Source organism: Anomalospiza imberbis, chromosome 5 (genome assembly GCF_031753505.1).
Source record: "Anomalospiza imberbis isolate Cuckoo-Finch-1a 21T00152 chromosome 5, ASM3175350v1, whole genome shotgun sequence".
Lineage (NCBI taxonomy): Eukaryota > Metazoa > Chordata > Aves > Passeriformes > Viduidae > Anomalospiza > Anomalospiza imberbis.
The window spans coordinates 21,764,642-21,782,421 of NC_089685.1; the positions used below are offsets into that span (position 1 = coordinate 21,764,642).

Below are 17,780 nucleotides of genomic sequence, written 5' to 3' on the forward strand. Positions count from 1 at the left end.
AGTGGGTTTTTATGGCCCATTGAAACCTATATTTGAACAATTTGTTTTCTCCAGAATGTGTTTTATTTGTTAATAGAGCATTCCTTTATCGTGTTTGATAATTTGTTAACAGTGAGTAACATGGACAGTTTATGTTGATTTGTGTATTCAATAAACTAGTAATGATGCTAAACATTCAAATGCTGACTGACAATAGTGTCAATCCAGGATGTCTTTGAGGAAGTCTGGAAAATGTTGGTAGTAACAGGAAATGCTTCATTAAAGACTCTGAGTCTTGCAAATTATTTGTGAATAATATGTGGATTTCCAAAAGATTGTGGCTGATCTGCCAGTCCTAATTCCGTGCAGAATTAGATTTCTTTTTGCCCACAATAACTTTTTCTGATATTTTATATTTTATGCTCAAGCCTCTTAATTTTTTTCATCTCCAGTTTCCCACTAGTGTTGAGAGAATTGAAATAACGTTTTACACTGTAAGTTTTTGAATAATTATTTAATTAGAACTGAGTCTAAAGATCAATTAAAATGCAGGAATGAAGGCAGTAAGAACCAGAGATTAGTGAATGTACTTAGTGTTTTGCTTTAAAGATAAATATCAATAAAAATATTTTCCCTCATGGGGATGATTTTGCTGCTCATATAATCTTTGAAAGCTCAGAAACCAAGCAGACAAATCTCAAGAAGTCTAACTGAAACAAAGGATTTTACATTCAACATGGAGTGTACCATATATCTTTCAGGGACAGGATTAATGAGACACTTAATAGCTTTTTAACGCATCTTATTGTTTTAAATTTGTGATACATTTGATACATTCCTAATAGAATTTCTTTTTTCTTATGGTTTTCTGTTGCAAATAAAGCCTTGCGTATGAAATAGTTTTGTTAAAATGTTATTATTGATTTTTAATTATCTTAAATGCAAGTAGTTCATTTTAAAGATGATATTATGGGTTTTTTCCCCTCAGGAAAAAAATGGTATATTTCCACTCAAATAGGAGTAGTACAGTAAAAACCAGTGGATTTAGGTCCAGTGGATTCCTTTGCAGAACAAACCATGTTTTTCATACCCTGTTATTCACACCTTGGGTTTGTATCTTGAGTAATTTCCTTCTTGAAAAATAATTACCTTGCAATAATTTTTGAAAATTTAATAAAAATACAGTTAGTGACTCAAATCACATGAGAAGGGAACATTTTAGACTCAAAGGCACATTTATATTCACTTTCTTTTTGCACATACCCATTGCTTTGTCCAACATGAGCATGCCATTATTTTGTGAATATTATGTGCAGCGACTGTTACAATAGTGCTTCCCTTCCATGGTTAAGTGGTCAAAAAAAATGGAATGGGTTTTTCCTGGAAAAAGTATCTTGGAAAATAAACTTCAGAATCACAAAGAAATTTTGAATTAGTATGGCTTATAAATCAAAGAAAGTGCTACGAGCTTCAGAGCCTTTTCATTCAAGATTAATCGATTTGAATAATAAGACTGAAAGAAGGTAATGCAAGGTGAATGATATGCTGATGTTCTTACAGTGTATATTTTGCAGATTTGGAATTGGAGTTTTTTGGGTTATGGGGTATTTTTGGGTTTTTGTGAGTTTGGGGTTTTTTTTGGTGTTTTTTGTGGGGGGTTTTTTTGGTGGTTTTGTTTGTTTATTTTGTTTGTCTTGTTTTTACAAGACTGGTCCGACTATATTAGCAATATATTGGTTTGTGTGCAAGATTTTGCATGAATATGAGGTTTTGGCTGGAAAGTATCTATAAATATTCTTAATTTCTCACTGTCTTCTGCCTCTGCTTTCTCTTGTTGGTGTGCAGGCTAATGTGATGGAAGATTACTTACTTTTTACAAAGTAGCTGAAATAAGTTTGAAGTAATCTTTTTTTTACTGGTGAAGATGTATGAGGAATGAATCATCTGTAATTGCAGACTGTTAAAACAAGGAAAGGCTTAATATCCTTGTACCTGTTTGTGTGAATAAGTTTTATTGCTGAATGGAATTGCTGACTATTAGTTGTTTTGAAATGAGATTCAATATTTGTGTAGCCTTTTGAGGAAATTAATATAAGCATTAATTGACAGTAATTATTTCAGGTCCCATTATGGGTAAGAATTTAACCTTAGAAGCTTATGTTTACATAAAAGAAAATGTATCTCAGTACAGATAGAGCATAACATGTGGTTAGCATATATTGGTGGTAAGGTTTTTTAAAATAATCTCCTTGGGCAAATTCTTTTAGATTTAATCTGCAGCATTTAAGAACAATATCAATTAGATTATCTGTTGAAAAATACATTTTATAAGTAACCACATTTTAAAATATGCTACAAGAGAACATGTAGCATGACAAGAACTAAAAAGTTTAGAATTAATTTTTCTTGATCTGCTTGCATCTGTGTACTCGCCTGCTCAGCTCCTCTCCTACTCCATTCTTCTATATTTTGAAAGTGATGCCCAGTAGGTTTAGGTTGGTTGTTCGGTACACCATCTTCTAACAGGAGATACTACCTGGAGTCAGAGCTCTACTGTGCTATCATCTCCATTCACAAAATCATATATGATTTCATAGCTCTTGGGGTCTGTAATGACTATCTGAAAATGCATGCTTAATTCCCAGTTCATACATCTGACTGAAGAGAGCAGACAGTCAGAAAAGTGATGGTTCTCTTTCAGCTTTGTGATTTCTCATCTGTTCCTTGCATTTCATCTGTGGGATGTTGGTGTGACACCCAAGCAGCTGAACCATGCAGAGCGGAGGGCCTTGATTCATCTCCCTCTGCTGCAGAAAGCAGGTGGTTCTCCCTGAGTTATCCTTTCAATGGCATGATGTAGTTTGATCCCTGCCCAAGGCACACATCCATTGTTTACACAGGTGATTGTGCTGCACCGTCAGCTTTTTGTTGGTTGCATCTCGTAGAGAAACAGTTTCATGACACTTGGTGCTATAAATGAGCTACATGCAGGCCACATACAGTGTCTGGAAAGACTGACCTTGCTGAGGCCCTTCTAAAAGAAGAGATGAAAACAACTATTCTTGAACACTGGAAAGTTTTGACAGAATGCTAGAACTGATTTAATTGGTTTGTTGTTGTAATTTGACTTCTCATATCTTAGAGTATGAGTAGTTGGGAGGGGCCTTTTTATGTTGATGTTTGGTGATTTTACATGGAGAATCCCATACTGTATCTCTAGTATTGTTTCTACAGAGTAGAAAGAGCTCATTATCTTTGAGTCTATCTTCTCAATTGTTAATATTGCTTGTGTGTTTCTTTAGTTTTTTAGGGGGTTTTTTGTTGGGTTTTTTTCCTTTTTTCCTCCTGGATTTGTGTCTCATTGTGGGTAAATTTTAAATTAGCTGTTTTAAATTCAAAGTTCATCTAGTGTAGCTATTAAAAATTTATGCACAAATGCTTGACATTTATGCCTAAATGCAGTGTAAGTACTTAGTGTGGAAAGTTGGTTTCAACATGGTCAGTTGTTTCTTTATGAAAAACTTAACAAACATAAACTGTATAACTCTGTCATATAAAGTTGTCTTGTGTAGGAACAAAATACTAGCTTGTATTGCCTTATACAGGGATAGTTTTGTATTTGTGTCCATGGCTAACTGGTTTTGTTTCTTTTTTTTCTCTCTTCTTTTACTTTAAAAGGTGTTTCTCAAGAGTGACCGGGTTGCAAGAATGGTCCACAGTGGAGGATGTTCTGCAAGTGACTTTAGAGATGTTTTTAAGAAAAACATAGAAAAGAGAGTCCGAAGTTTGCCGGAAATTGATGGATTAAGCAAAGAGACAGTGTTAAGTTCTTGGCTAGCCAAATACGATGCCATATACAGGGGAGAAGAGGACTTTTGCAAACAGCCGAACAGAATGGCCTTAAGTGCTGTATCAGAGCTGATTCTGAGCAAGGAACAGCTTTATGAAATGTTTCAGCAGATTCTAGGGATCAAAAAATTGGAACACCAGTTGATTTATAATGCCTGCCAAGTAAGTATTGGTATCGTTCGGTTTTGTTGTGTCCAGAATATCTCCCCTCTGCCATCAGGTCCAGTGCTTCCTCCCTGTGTGTAGAATCCTTCAATTTTAGGTGCATTTCTGTAGTCCAAGGAGATGAAACTGCTCAGCAAGGAATCTTTGCATGATCTGATTGCTGCTGAGCACTTGGATAAAGGGTATGCAGAGAATGTGGTATTTATGCTACAGGGGTCTCCTTTTACAGTGTCACAGCTCACACGATTTGGGTGATTCTGAGGAATGTGCCATGGTCTGTATATCTGCATACCCTCTGATAAATTACATATCCATGCACATACATTTCTGAGCCTGTGTGTTAATCTTTAAAAGAAATTTGCTGCCATAAATAGATGACAGGTGATTCAGGATCCTGTTGGACATCCAGTGTCTAGAAGGTTAGTGTTAGAACTAAATGTGCTCCAATTCAAGCATCTTCTACAAAGCTAATTTTCACATTTCTGTATTGTTGTTTTGTTGGATAAATGATTTTTCCTGTAAATTACTGAGGCCAAGACAGTCCATTCAACACTCATATTTAGATTTATGTGTATAATCTCTCACTAATCAGTAATATTGTTGGTATGTAAAAATATTTTATTAACCAGTGTTCATAGTGATGGAAGTGTAAATTAACAGTTACTTAAGGAGGAAAAACCTGAAGAAAAAGAAGGTATTTTTGTGGTAGTCTCACAACCAAGCACATAGATGAAGCATTTAAACTGAGATCACACAGAATCTTACACTATCTATAAAACAGTCAACCAGATTACAGCTAAAATGTTTTTCATATATTATGCTGAAGGCTGGTTTGTAGTTATAGGCCATCTTAATATAGGAATGAATTATATGTCTTAGTGTACCATGAAATCATCTATCTGTTATATGATTGAAACATATGCAGTATGTAACACTTCTGCTCCATCAAATTATGAGCAGTGTTATGAATTAAAAGGAATAGAAAGTATTCCTTCTTTTTCTTCCTATTTGTCCCCTCTTTTTTCCTTTTTCCTCTAAATTCTCAGGTAAATCACTAAGCCTCTGGGATATGTGGGTTGGTAATAAGATGAAGAAGCATTTAAATCTGGGGGAATAATTCTGCTTAATTTTGGGAGAGTTTTATATACAATAGAACATAGAGACATGGGAGACAGTCTGGATAAATCTTCCGGAGGTCATTCAGTCCAGCTTCCTGCTCAAAGCAGGGTCAGCTGTGAGGACACCCTAGGTTACTGAGGGCTTTACCAGGCAGGTCTTGAAAACTTCTGACAATGGAGACAGATTGTTCAAACCTTATGGGCAACCTGTTCCATTATATGAAAACATGGAAAAAACACTATTTTTTGCCAAGCAGATAACTTGTTACTTATAGTAGAATCTCAATATGTATTCCTCTCTCCTCTGGTGTCTGGTGATGCGAAGTCTTGCATTGCACATTGCTGTGGGTAGTCAAAATCTGCTGTTAGTCTGCATTAGGCTAGAGGGACACAAAAAGGTGTGACCTGTAGAACCTTGAACAATTAAGCAAGAAAATTGTTCCCTTAGTCTAGAAGTGGTTTTGATGATACCTCCACTAGGTTATTGTATCTGTATACTTGAAGACCTCTTTGTTTTGGTTCATATCTGTATAAAATTTGATGGACCAAAACTGTCTGGCAAATGTCAGCCATTTTCTGTCTTAAATTCTTGGTCCATAACCCATAGAGACTGAAACATCCCAGTGGCTGATTTTGTCTTCTAACGTGGTGGAATTGTGAACATGGAATGGTTGTCTTTTCTTATTTTTTACTTGCAAATTAAAGAGAAAATAACCTTGTTGTGGGTAAGAAGGAAGAAAGATTGACCACCCTGACATGTGCAAAGATGACTCAAAGGGATTAAGAGAAGGCACTTCTCTTGCTCTTCCTGCTTTTAAGCATTGAAGTCTGTAAAATCTTCAGTGCAGGTCTCTGAAATACACAGTGTTTACCCTGGATTCGTGTAAGTACTGGAGGATGCAAAGTAATGAAAATCTACTCCTTCAGGAGCAGATAAATGAGCATCTATGTACTTCAAGCTGGAAAGAATGGAGAGGGAAAGGCTTTAAGTGTGTACCCTTGTTTTGAGGTTCTAGCTGATATTAGTTTTCTGAGGCAAGGATGAGTTTACTTTGCTAAAGCAAAAACTTTCATTATGGACTCCAACAGAGTTGCTACCAACAACAATTTTCATATCCTGTTCCTGTGGTCCAGTCAAGCACATAATAGACCAAAGTTATGAGGAGAAGTCTGTTGCAAAGAAAAAGACAGAAATCATACCTAACCTTGCCAAGAAGTGCAGTGTAGACAGCAACCCGTTTCTGATAATGTAATACCTTTTCTCCTTTGGTGAAATCCCTTATTTCTCATTATGGTTTTAATAATATTTTAGTGTAGGCTGCATCTTATTCCTTTGTATTGACAGTGTATTTATAGAAGATGAGATGAAGTTAGGCTCTGTTTTCAGTCAGCACCAGCAGTTTTCATTCTGCTCTAGAAGCCTCTATCTGTCTTTGTATGGAAATGCTCACTTTCATTTCCCTTTGCTGCTGCTGTTTAGAATACTAGAGACATGCAGATAATGATAATCAATAGTGTCTGGGAGCAGTGAGATAAGTCCAACTCCAAATAGATGTTAAAATTGTATTTTTGATAGAGGTTTGATTAGTTTGGCTTCTAGCCTGTGCTTCTAGCAGAGAATCAGATATATGAAATTCTGTATATTTTCCAGCTCTGAGAAACAGCTGCCCTTAAAAGCAAATCTGTGCAGTTATAATTTGTGCAGAAAACTCTTTTTTCTTTCCCCCATTTTTTTTATATCTTCCAGTCCTTTGGAAATAGGAAACAGAAAAATGTCTTACAATGTTGATGATAAGAGTAAATTATCCTGCTCCTACAGGGCTGCTAAGCAGACAAGGGTGCTCTTTATAACCATAGGAGGTATTGTCTGCCAGCCTCCTCCTTGTGACTTCCTCAGCATTTAGTAACTTTTTCTTGGATTTCGGCGGCTTCTGCTCCCCAGCCTGCTCTAAATGGAGCATTCCCTTCAACTTGTAAACCATGGGTATCTTGGTATCTCAGCCCAGCAGACAGTTCTGCTGGGTGTGGGTTCCTGCCTGTCCACACTGGCTGTCGCTCTCCATCCTTCCTGTGATAACACTGAGAACCAGTATTCATTCAGCCAGCAGAGAAACTTAATCAGAAATAAAGTGAATAATGATAGATCAACTCTCTGACACTGGCAAACCGAGTCCACATAGCTATGAGAATTTTATGTATTTTCTTTGAAGAAGAACTTTTTTTCACAATCTTTTAACATACACTAAAGGCCTAAGGTTGTACTTAGGTAGTGAACATTAATAAGATGTGCACATAAAGATGTTGAAGACTTCTGTGATCTTGTTTTCAACTTCACAATTAGAGAATGGCCAGCAACTGCTGTTAACCACCCACATGTCTTTTTGATTAAAAAGTTCAATTTTGTAAATGTTAAGACTTTCACCTGATTTTTATTTACATTGTGTTGCCTCAACCTGTGTTATATGATAAAGAAATGATTGCTAGTTAGCTGGGACTTAATGAGCTCCTTGACTTGCATTTGAGATGCTTGGCCAAAATGTTTCAGTTTATTTGATTTACAGAGATCAAACATGATACTTTTTTCCTTTCTTTTTTTTTTAATTTATTCACTGATGTAGAAGATAACTTTGGAGTAAGTGAAACTGAAAGTCAAACTTAAACTGATTTCTGGTCATGCACTATTATTACACTGCTTCATCAGAACCAGAATTTCTTTGTCAGATAAATTGTAATTCCACACAGGAATTTATTTTATTTTGAAAATACCTTTATAGGGTTGCCTTTTTTGGCTGATCTAAATTCTCTTTTTGGGTGCCCACAGGAGCGAACATTACTTTTCATAATGAAACAATGAAAATTACATTCTGTTTTCTAACAAGCAATAAACAATTTTTAGTATAACGTAACAGTTTCTAAGAAGAATTATTTGCTAAGTGTTTTGGTAATCAGCCAAAAAGTAATTCTTTTGGAAATAGCTTTAGATGGTACTTTGCTACAAGATAAAATTATCAGCTTAAAATCCTTGTATGGTGTCTGATTCTTGAATATCTTTAGCTTTTACAAGATATAACTTTTTGTATAGGTGTCTCATATTGAGAACAATGGATTATATTGTATCTTCCATAATAAATAATTTTATTTTTAATTCTAAGAGTAATTTCTGTCAAGAATTTCTTCTGACTGAAGTCTGCTTATGGTGCTCAATACAATTTCACCCAGCACTTTTCTGAAGTCCAGATAATTATGCAGTTTTGGAAATAAGTCAGATTAAGGGCAATTTAATTTGCAGCAAGGCCTTTGTGACTTTTGCATGTTTTTAGTTCTGATCCTTTCCTTGGTAAAATGATGAGAAATAGTAGAGTTATTTCACAGATCACAGAATTTCCCATACTTCTGGATATTTTATGTAGAAACTTTCATACCCTATATATAAGTTCTGAGGACAAGTGTGAGTTTATGAAGCATAAAGAATAATTATTATCTTTGTACAGAAAGTTTCAGTGTAGTGTTGATAATCTTCTTCTTGGAGTAATTTAACAAGTACTAAGACTCAGTTTAGTTTTTAGACCAAAATTTAAACAGATTCTTTAATTTTTTAAGTTGAGGCCTGGCACAAGGGAAAAATGGTTTGGGCTGTATCTTCTAGAACCCATAAATATGTGTATCTGCAGGTTTTTTAGTCACAAGAAGACACTGACATCTGTGAGATGCTATAATGTGACCAGAGCTTCTGTTAAGCCAGTGTATTTCTGATGGTCACCAATGACAATCATTCCTTACTTCATGCGCAATTACACCTTGCATAACAAAAGTAACCTGAGAAAAATATTGGCACGGTCCATTGCTGTATTTCCAAGGTAACATCAGGAGTTAGCTAAGACATCCACTGATGTCTTAAACATCCCATAGAGCTCAAAATGTCCTTTCACCTCAGCCAGGATATTCCTATTGCCCTTGAAAAAAAAATAAAATCCCACACCACAGTCTTGTTCTCATCGCCTGCTTTATACAGGAGATCTGCTACTTTCAGGCCTTACCTGCTAAGAGTTTACTGCTGGGTAGCTGATGTACAGCCCCCGCATGGGGCAGGGTTTTTTGCTGTCCAGATGAAAGGCAGTTTTGCAGACACTGCAGAGTGGATGCAGACAGGGCAGGAATGAGGGTAGAAGCTCTCAGGCCTCTCAGTGGACAGAAAGGACTGCAGTGGTATGAGAGATGTCTGGAGAGAAGAAAAGCAGTGATTTTGTGGGACTGTGGGAGGCTATTGTAGAGTTGTAGTTAGTATTCAAGTGTTGACTGGATTTTTATATGCTAAATGTGAGTCTAGAAAGTTTCTGCATATTGTCATGGGATAATAGTGATGTCCTTTCTTACAGAACAGGTCAGTCCTTTAAAATTGTCCTATGTGTCTGTCAACCTGAAAAGTGTTTCATGCCTTTTATAGCAGAAAAATGCAAATAACCACACTTCAGGCTTATTCACATTTGCTTTTAGTTCTAGCACCTGTAAATACCAGAATATATCTTCCTTCATGCTGTCCTTCCAAAAAAAAAAGAGTTTGTTTTCTGATTGATTTTACCCTCTTCAAGGGGAAGAAAGATCTGCCACTGTCTGTTCTTGAGCAGAATAATTCAAACCAAATATTTCAATGAAGAAATAAATTGTCATTTCCTATATGATTTTGGATGTTTCCTTTTATTCATGAGATGTCATTCTTGATTACATGCATGTAGGATTTTAATATGAAGTTATTTCAGTAGTTATATTTTCTTAATGATGTGCTTCATTGGTATTTACCTCCTTTCAAAAGGTTTGGAAAGATCTCACTCAAGACAAAAACTTTAAGTATTTTGGGAAATAGTGCTGCAACCTCAACTATTCCTCCCAAGCTTACTTCTGTAATCCTCTTGTGAGAAATTCAGAGCTAAAATGAATGGTGCTTGTCAGGCCAGTCTGAATTTTCAACTTAATAACATGAGTTCTGATGAAAAAGGAAGTCTTGTAACCCCAGGTGCTTCAGTTCTGTTAGCATGCAATGATGGTATTTAAATAGGCTGGAAAGAGACTGTTTTAGCTCCTGTTAACAAATGTTTTTTTCCTATAATGGCAGAGTTTACTTTGGGAAAAAAGTCTCTGATTGGCCCAAAGGTTTTTTATTTGTTCTCATTTATTCTAATGATAGAAGAGTGATGGAAAGAATATGAAAACATCCTCAGAAAAGCAAGTTACCTTTTTACCATGCTTAAGTATCTGACTCTGAACAATGTTTAGAAGCCATGCAAGCTACATAATGAAATACTTTGAATTATTTTTGTTTGTAGCTAAAGCAATACTGAGAAAATACCAGGGAGAAATTGTACGTTGGCAGCATTAATACTTTTTTCAGTACTTGAGGTATTGCGGTGTCCTTCTTATGCAGCTATTGCATGAGGAAAATTGGCTTTGACATACACATTTAAAAGAAAAACAAGTGGATCCTCTGAAAACCATGAAACTATTCAAAGCTTTATTTTTCCAGTATAAGCATTAGGAAAAACTCTGAAGGATAGTTTTGCACTTTCAATTTTAAGATGAAATTTACATGTGGATTTTTCTGTCATAGAGCTCTTTATGCATATGTGGCTTCTGTTTCGCATCTCCATGAGGGAGTTGGACATTTAGGGTCTCTAGTAGACTGAGAGAGTATCAACACTCATAGACTAGTGGATTTTCTTGTGTTTTCTGAGTTGGCATCCTGGTAGGCCTTGTTCTGTGCATCACCTCTCGTGTCATGAGAGGCCTGGCTGGGAATCAGCTGAGAGAAGCTGAGAATCAATCACCCATCTACCCTGCTCTGTCTTACGCCTTCCCAGAGGATAGAAATCATGGACACTGGGATTTTGGCTGCAGATCTTTCTTTCAAGCTGCACTGGGATTTTGACTGCAGATCTTTCTTTCAAGCTGCTTTCTTTTCTAACACTGTTTTTGGCCTTCAGTGAGTGAAGGAACAGCAGTAGAATGGCTGTGTTAGCACAAGGAAATAAGGAAGTTGTTCTGGGCTTTATAAAAGGAGATCCTCTGAGCATTTAATTTTACCTTGCCTGTATTTCTTCTCCTAAATACTCTTTTGGAGCTTTAATGAAGTAATTAATGGTGTTTTGACATTCGCACGAATTCTAGATCCAAGGGAGTTAAGCTTGCCTGAACACTCAAAGCCAAATATATCCGGCATTTAACTTGCACTTATATTAAAATCACCCGTGCATTTGACTCAATATGTTTTATATTACCAGATGAGAATAAAATTTGTCTACTTTAGTATTAAGGAATAAAAAGAAATATTTTCTACCAAAGGCTGTTGTATTATTAATTTATTTTTTAATCTTTTTTTAAGGAGAGATTCTGTGTCTTCAGGTAGGTGAATACAAAACAAATCATTTTTACAGCCACATTTCCAGACTGATGATTAAGTTTATTAATGTGTCTGACTGCTAGCTTATATGTGCATTTGAATGAATCCCTGTGAGCAAGCTGAGTAAGTTAATGACCCTTAGCATGAATTTGTTACCTGTTCTTCTTATGGCATGATAGTATTTTATATTTCTTCTTTAGCAATTGGAAATAAAGAAGTTTTGCTTAGACAATCACTTGTTTCTCTGCAGCATTTTTCATCCTGAGGTGTCTTCAGCAGCCACTGTGAGGCTAAGGCTACTCCTGTGGAAAAGTCACAGGAGAAGAATGACCCTGTTTCTGTATCTCTCTGGCTCACTGGTAGTGCATTTTTTGTTTTGAAGCTTAGCTGCTTTTCTCTCCCATTTTTGGAGTTTTTGAGGGAGAACCCTCTTAGTAGCTCTTCCTTCTTCAGAGGAAGTTTCTTTGCTAATAGCTGCCAGGAGAAGGTCCTTAGGGGTTCCTGCACCCTAGTCACTCCAGAGGCAAAGATGCAGGTCAATATGGAAATGAGCTGTCTCTTTCTCTCTCTCTCTTTCTCTCTCTCTCTCTTTCTCTCTCTTTCTCTCTCTCTCTCTATATATATATTTCTATATGATAGATACATCTTTTGGCCATAAATTCATTATCAGGAAGAACTTCTTTATGTTGAGAGTGGCAGACCATCGGAAAAGATTACTCAGGGAGGTCTCATCTGGACACATTATATTTGGTCCTGCCTTGGCAGGGAGGTTGGACTAGATGTTTTCCAGATGTTTCCAGAGGTCTTTCCTCTCTAACTCCTCCTATTCTGTGATTCAGTGATATTTCAAATAGAAATGTAATAGCACATCCATAATACAGGATGGACTGCCCTGTGCAAGAGTAATTGTTTATGTAAAACGTCTGAGAAATCTACAGCTCTCTTTGAATGAGTGATAATTCATGTGTTTATTTTTTGTCCTCCAGGAAGGAATTTCTGTGCCTGTCCTAAAATGAGAGAACTCTCAGGACAACTTTTCAGCTGTCTCCTCTGCTGAGGCTGTCCTGATCTCTAGGATCTACTCTCTCAAGCTTTCAGGCTGTCCATCCCAGATATTTTCTCACCTTGAAAGCAGATTGATTCTCACTATCACACAGGGAGATGCTGCTTCTCCTTTCATTTATTCCCATATTTTGTATTACAAGCTTCAAAGATAATTGTTCAGATTCAGTCTGGTGTCTGCGCCAAAGCTGTCTGATTTGTGAATAGATGTTCATAATTTCCAACTTTTGAAATGTTTACAACGATGTGCCTGTTTCTCTCTCTAGGTCTTTTATAGGTAGGTAATTATCTTCATTTTAGTGCTATAGGCATTATATAAAAATTCTCAGGCCAACTAAAATAACGTTGATCAGTAACATGAGTAGATATTGGGAAAAAAAAGTAGCCCTCAGACTAAAATTTTACAGCCTACTGAGAAAAAGTATGAGAAGAGTAAAAATAGGATTCATCTGTACTTCTTCCTTATAGGAATATGTTTCTTCAGATAATGAATAAATAAATTGAATTCCAGACATTTTAGCTATAAACAGGAAAATTCTGTAATAATATTGAGGATATATATTCAGTAGAAATGTCAACTTCTAGCTGATGTTAAAAGGCGATGTTGTATGGTAAGCACTCTGGGGCTGTGGCAGGAGAAATAGCCCTTGCAAATGATGTAAGGGAAGAGTTACTCCTGGTGTCACCTCTGAATAAGCTGTCTTCCTAACTGGTCATGCAGTGCCAAGGTTTTTTTAATGTGGGAACACTAAACTTCCTGTAAATGAGGGAAAATAGTACTGAACCATGCCTGAGAGAGCCTCCAAGGTATACACAATTTCTGGAGAAGTTTTGTTTTGTTCCTAGGAACACTGTAAACTCATGTTCCAATCAATCTGGCACAGTCTACTCACTGTACTGTGTCTTTTCTCAGGAGGCTGGAGACAGCAGAATCTTGCCTGAAACACCTGTGCCTCCTTTGGGAAGCTTTTCTGTGAATGATATTCCATGTTTACCATACTGGAGTAACTACTTTGCCTTAAAGATGGATAGCAGACTTTCTGTGGAGACTGGTGTTTTCACACGTTTGATGTTAGCAGTCTCCATGTTTCCAGGAGAATAGAAGCTGGAAGTTAATAACTTCTAGAAGCAGGAGAAAGTCTCCCTGTGTCTGCAGTTGTTCTAGAAAACTGGTTCAGGTCCCTGGCTGCAGAAGTGGATGAGTGAGTTGTGTTGTGGGAAGAGTACATGTTGGACACTTCAGGTCATGGGTGTGGGATCAGAAGAAAGACTAAGCAAAGTGTTATTTGTTAACTTCTCCCTGTCCTGGACAAAGGACATCTGCTGGCCTAACCTTTATCTTTGTCTCTAGCCTGCATCTGTGAGGATACAAAGATTTCTGAGGCCCTTTTAGCCTTCCAGCAGCTGCCCCTTAATCTGTGTGAGCACCAGTGACGTGACCTTGACATCAAAGGTGACGGTAAGACTGACAACAGAGATGGCCTAGGATGACACATCTAATGTGGCAAGAAAGCAAGATGTGATTGTGAACAGAACTGCTAACTGCATGGAGGATTTTAAACTAGATTTTTACACTGAAGAGCCCTAAACTGTTGTCTTTTGGGTCTCACTCCATAGATCAGAACCTTCATAGATAGCAAAGTCAGATTCTCGTGGAGCAACACAAATCTGAAATTTGCCTTCTTATACATTAATCTCTGGATTAAAGCTCTTCTTCAGTCCTTACTCAATTATTTGGGATTTTTAATTTTGTGGATAGGTATCTCTGCATCACACCACCACTGACCCCTGGAAATAGGTGGAAACATAGAACATTCTTCAGCTTGTGCTATAGAATGGAACAGAAGGCGGGAAAATTGGATTCCATTTCTGCTGTCTTCTAGCTTCTCCACATCATATTTGCAGAAAGTTGTCAGCCTGAAGTCTGTCTAATTAAGTCAGCAATATTTAATTACTTGGAAAAAATATTGACATGACATTCAAGGTGCTTTTGCTTTCTTAATGCGATTCTTATTAACATTTATTGCCCTAATTGTGTATATTCCCTTTGGTTTCAACACCCCAAAGAAATTCTTACCAGTGATTAGTAAGGAAAAAAAATATTTTGCATGATATTTTTGGAGAGTGGGGTAAGCAGAAGGAGAGGGGATTTCCTTATGAAGCAAGGATGACTTCAGGAAAATAGAAAACACTGTGAGCCACTTTAGGACATAAATATGCATATACCAACAAGGTTTGCATGCTAATCTTTCGGTTGTCTTGGATATGGTAATCTGTGCAGGTGGTGGGAGAGGAGGAGGGTGGAAGACTTTTTCTAAGGAGGATCAGGACATGAGTCATAACTCATTTAAGGCCCATCGCTTCCTGCCTAGCGTGAGTGTGGGAGGGTATTCCCTAGGCAGAACCTGAAACTAAGTTGTGTTTAAAGTGACAACCAGTGTCTATTTCAGCAGGGTCTGGGGGAAGGTGAGAGAGAGAATAAAAACACCCAATTCTTTGATCTTCTTATTCACCAGATATTACCAGTGCAGCTGGGACTTCCACAGTATTCATGGTAGGCGTACAGATAACTGCTTGAGCACTTTAAATAACTCTGGGGGCTTTTCCATCTCTCCATTGATTGCCTAAGGACCTTACATTTCTGACTTAAAAGATACTTTATTTAGATGGTTCAACAGGCTCTGTAAATAGCTTTGAAGCTTTTTGCCCTGCCTAGGAGTAGGAAGAACACTCATAAAAATAAGAAGACAAAGACTTGAGTGAAAAAAAAGTAAAAGTTAAGCTATTTTGTGTGTGGATATTCATAATTTTGGTGGCAAAGTTAGGGTGGAAGACATTTTCATAGTTGGCAACAACTGAAGAATTTGACATTTACAGTGTGGAAGACAGCACTGTGATGTGTTTGAAAAGTCTGTCTTAATAGTATCCCTGAACTCCAATAAGCAGATGTGAAAATCAAAGTATAATTGGATTAAAAATGTTTACAGTATGGCATATTATAGACTTATTCTTTCACTTCTATTAATAAAAAAATGACGCTTTGCATCCATGTCCTGGATTTATCTGAAGGATGTATTCTTAGTATTTATTGTGACTAATTCTGTAAATAATAAGAGCTTGTCATTATTATCCTTCCTTCTGTTACAGCATAATGTACTTTCTTTGTGTTTTCATCCTGTCTAGTAGTGGTGGCCAAACATTGTAGTTTCAACCAGTAAGGGCAAACTTGGTATTTGTCAACTGATCTGTTGCATTGCAAATGCCAAGAGAAAGAGAGGCAGAAAATTTAATTGTTTTAGTGGCACTTCTGACCAGTGCTAACATCTTTTTTCTCCTCTATAATCCTCTACTGATTCACTAATTTGAATCATAATGTGATTCTAATCACATCTAATTGTGCAGTTTAATATTTATATTTTTTATTTAAAAACAGTGCTGCTCTATACACTCAGTGGTCTGACTCTCATCACCCCATGACACTTTTTTCTGAATGACAAACTCTGTGGCAAATATCCAGGTCTAAGTAGCAGTATTCTTATGGTACAATCTTGGATGTTTTCAAAGGAGGTCTTGGATAAAGGTTTCTTATATTTTCATTTTGATTGGTTCCTAGGTAGTTAAAGTATTTTTTCTATCTGGTTCACTCTGTTTAGGATAATTGTTGCATGTTTATTCAATATATTGTGTCCTGAAAAAGGCAGTGTAAGGGAAATCTCTGACTTTACAGATGAGATGAAAATGTTTTGTCTACTCTAATGTTGCTTGAGCTGCAGGTGAGAACTCCAGGAGGATCTCACAAAACTGCATGGGCAGAAGTGTGATAAGATGTGATTTCATGTAGCTCTAATGTAGCCCTAGGTTGCTGCATTGGCGGAGAAATAAACCAGTGCATGTCCAGAAGATGCTGAACTGAGCATGGGCAATTACAACTCAGAAAGACACTTTGGTTTCCCTGTGATGAAATCATTATTTCTTTCTACAACAGTGCCATCATTTTCCTGCTGTATATAACTTTCTTAGCCTTTACATTCAGTATTGTGTGCAGCTTTTTTCTTCCTCTCTGAAAGATGTAGAGGAGGTCAGTGGGACTAGAGGGTGGCATTGAAAATCATGGAACAGCATGATTTTTTGCAGAGACTGAAAGGGCTGAAACTCTTCAGTCTGCAGCTGAGAAGGTTGACAGGGAGGGAGGAGTATTGTTGAAGTTTACAAAGTTATGAAGGTAGTGGGTAAGGTGAGTGTATACCTTCACTCAATAAATGCCACACCACCAGAAACTGGGACACTCAAGGAACTTGTAGGTGATTGAAAATGGAGGCAATGCTTCTGTATATAACTTTTGGAGAACTTCCCGAACGTTTTGTCATCGGGAGTTATGAGGGCAGAGATTCAAAAAGATTTGGACAAGTTGCTGGAGAGCAGATCCATAATTTAACATTAATAGGATTTTGTCTGGGTGTAGCTTATAACATGCCACACATTTCCTCAGGCTCCACAACTATCATTACAGATGTTTGCTTTGGAGATCAGCCAGGCCTCATCATTTTACCCAAATAATCTCTTCTGCTGTCCCCTTCACACCCACAATTCTGGTCTATATGGACCAAATTATAGGGGAGTTTAATGTTGTCATTTTCTTTTTCAAATTTGTTTTTATTTGGGTTTTTTTTCCCCCTTTCAGAATCTGCTGGTAGTAATGTCCAAGTATTATAATGATTCCAAGGCTAAGTAAAGAGTCTGTAACACTTACAGAAACACTAGCTAAAGACCATTAGATGTCTAAGTACGTGCTGTCTCATTTTTCTCTCCTTGTTGCCTAAACAGACTGCTGTGAATAAATAAATATTTAAAATATCTGTATCTAGGTCAGAGTATCTTTATCACTGAATGCTCACATTGCATAATTAACAGCTTCTGTGAACCAAATAAAGCATCAGCTTTTATCTTTGCATGAAGTCAGAGTTAAAATTAGTAGCAGACTCAGTATGGAGGTAAATAGGAGGTCTTAACAGACTTTCTTCAAATGGTGTTATCCCAATATCTAGGCAAAAAAGTGATATGTGGGCATTAATTAAATTCTCTTTATTTGTTAACATACTGCTTGCCATGATTTTTTCAAGACAAGAAAGTGATTTCAACTCTTGCAGTTTAGGTTATCAGAACACCAACAGTCCTATGAAATATATGTTATATTTGGGCAATCGATGCAGAGCAAT

The 17,780-nt window shown here is 36.8% G+C and overlaps 1 protein-coding gene across 12 annotated transcripts in view; it reads left to right on the forward strand.

Annotated features, from left to right (window-relative positions):
• Positions 1–17,780, forward strand: part of CADPS2 (calcium dependent secretion activator 2) — a 284,902-nt gene that overhangs the window by 88,486 nt on the left and 178,636 nt on the right. For all 12 annotated transcript variants that reach the window (XM_068189862.1, XM_068189864.1, XM_068189853.1 and 9 more), the window contains exon 3: positions 3,658–3,990. In XM_068189862.1, coding sequence (XP_068045963.1) covers positions 3,658–3,990 — 333 coding nt within the window. The remainder of the gene's footprint in view (positions 1–3,657; positions 3,991–17,780) is intronic.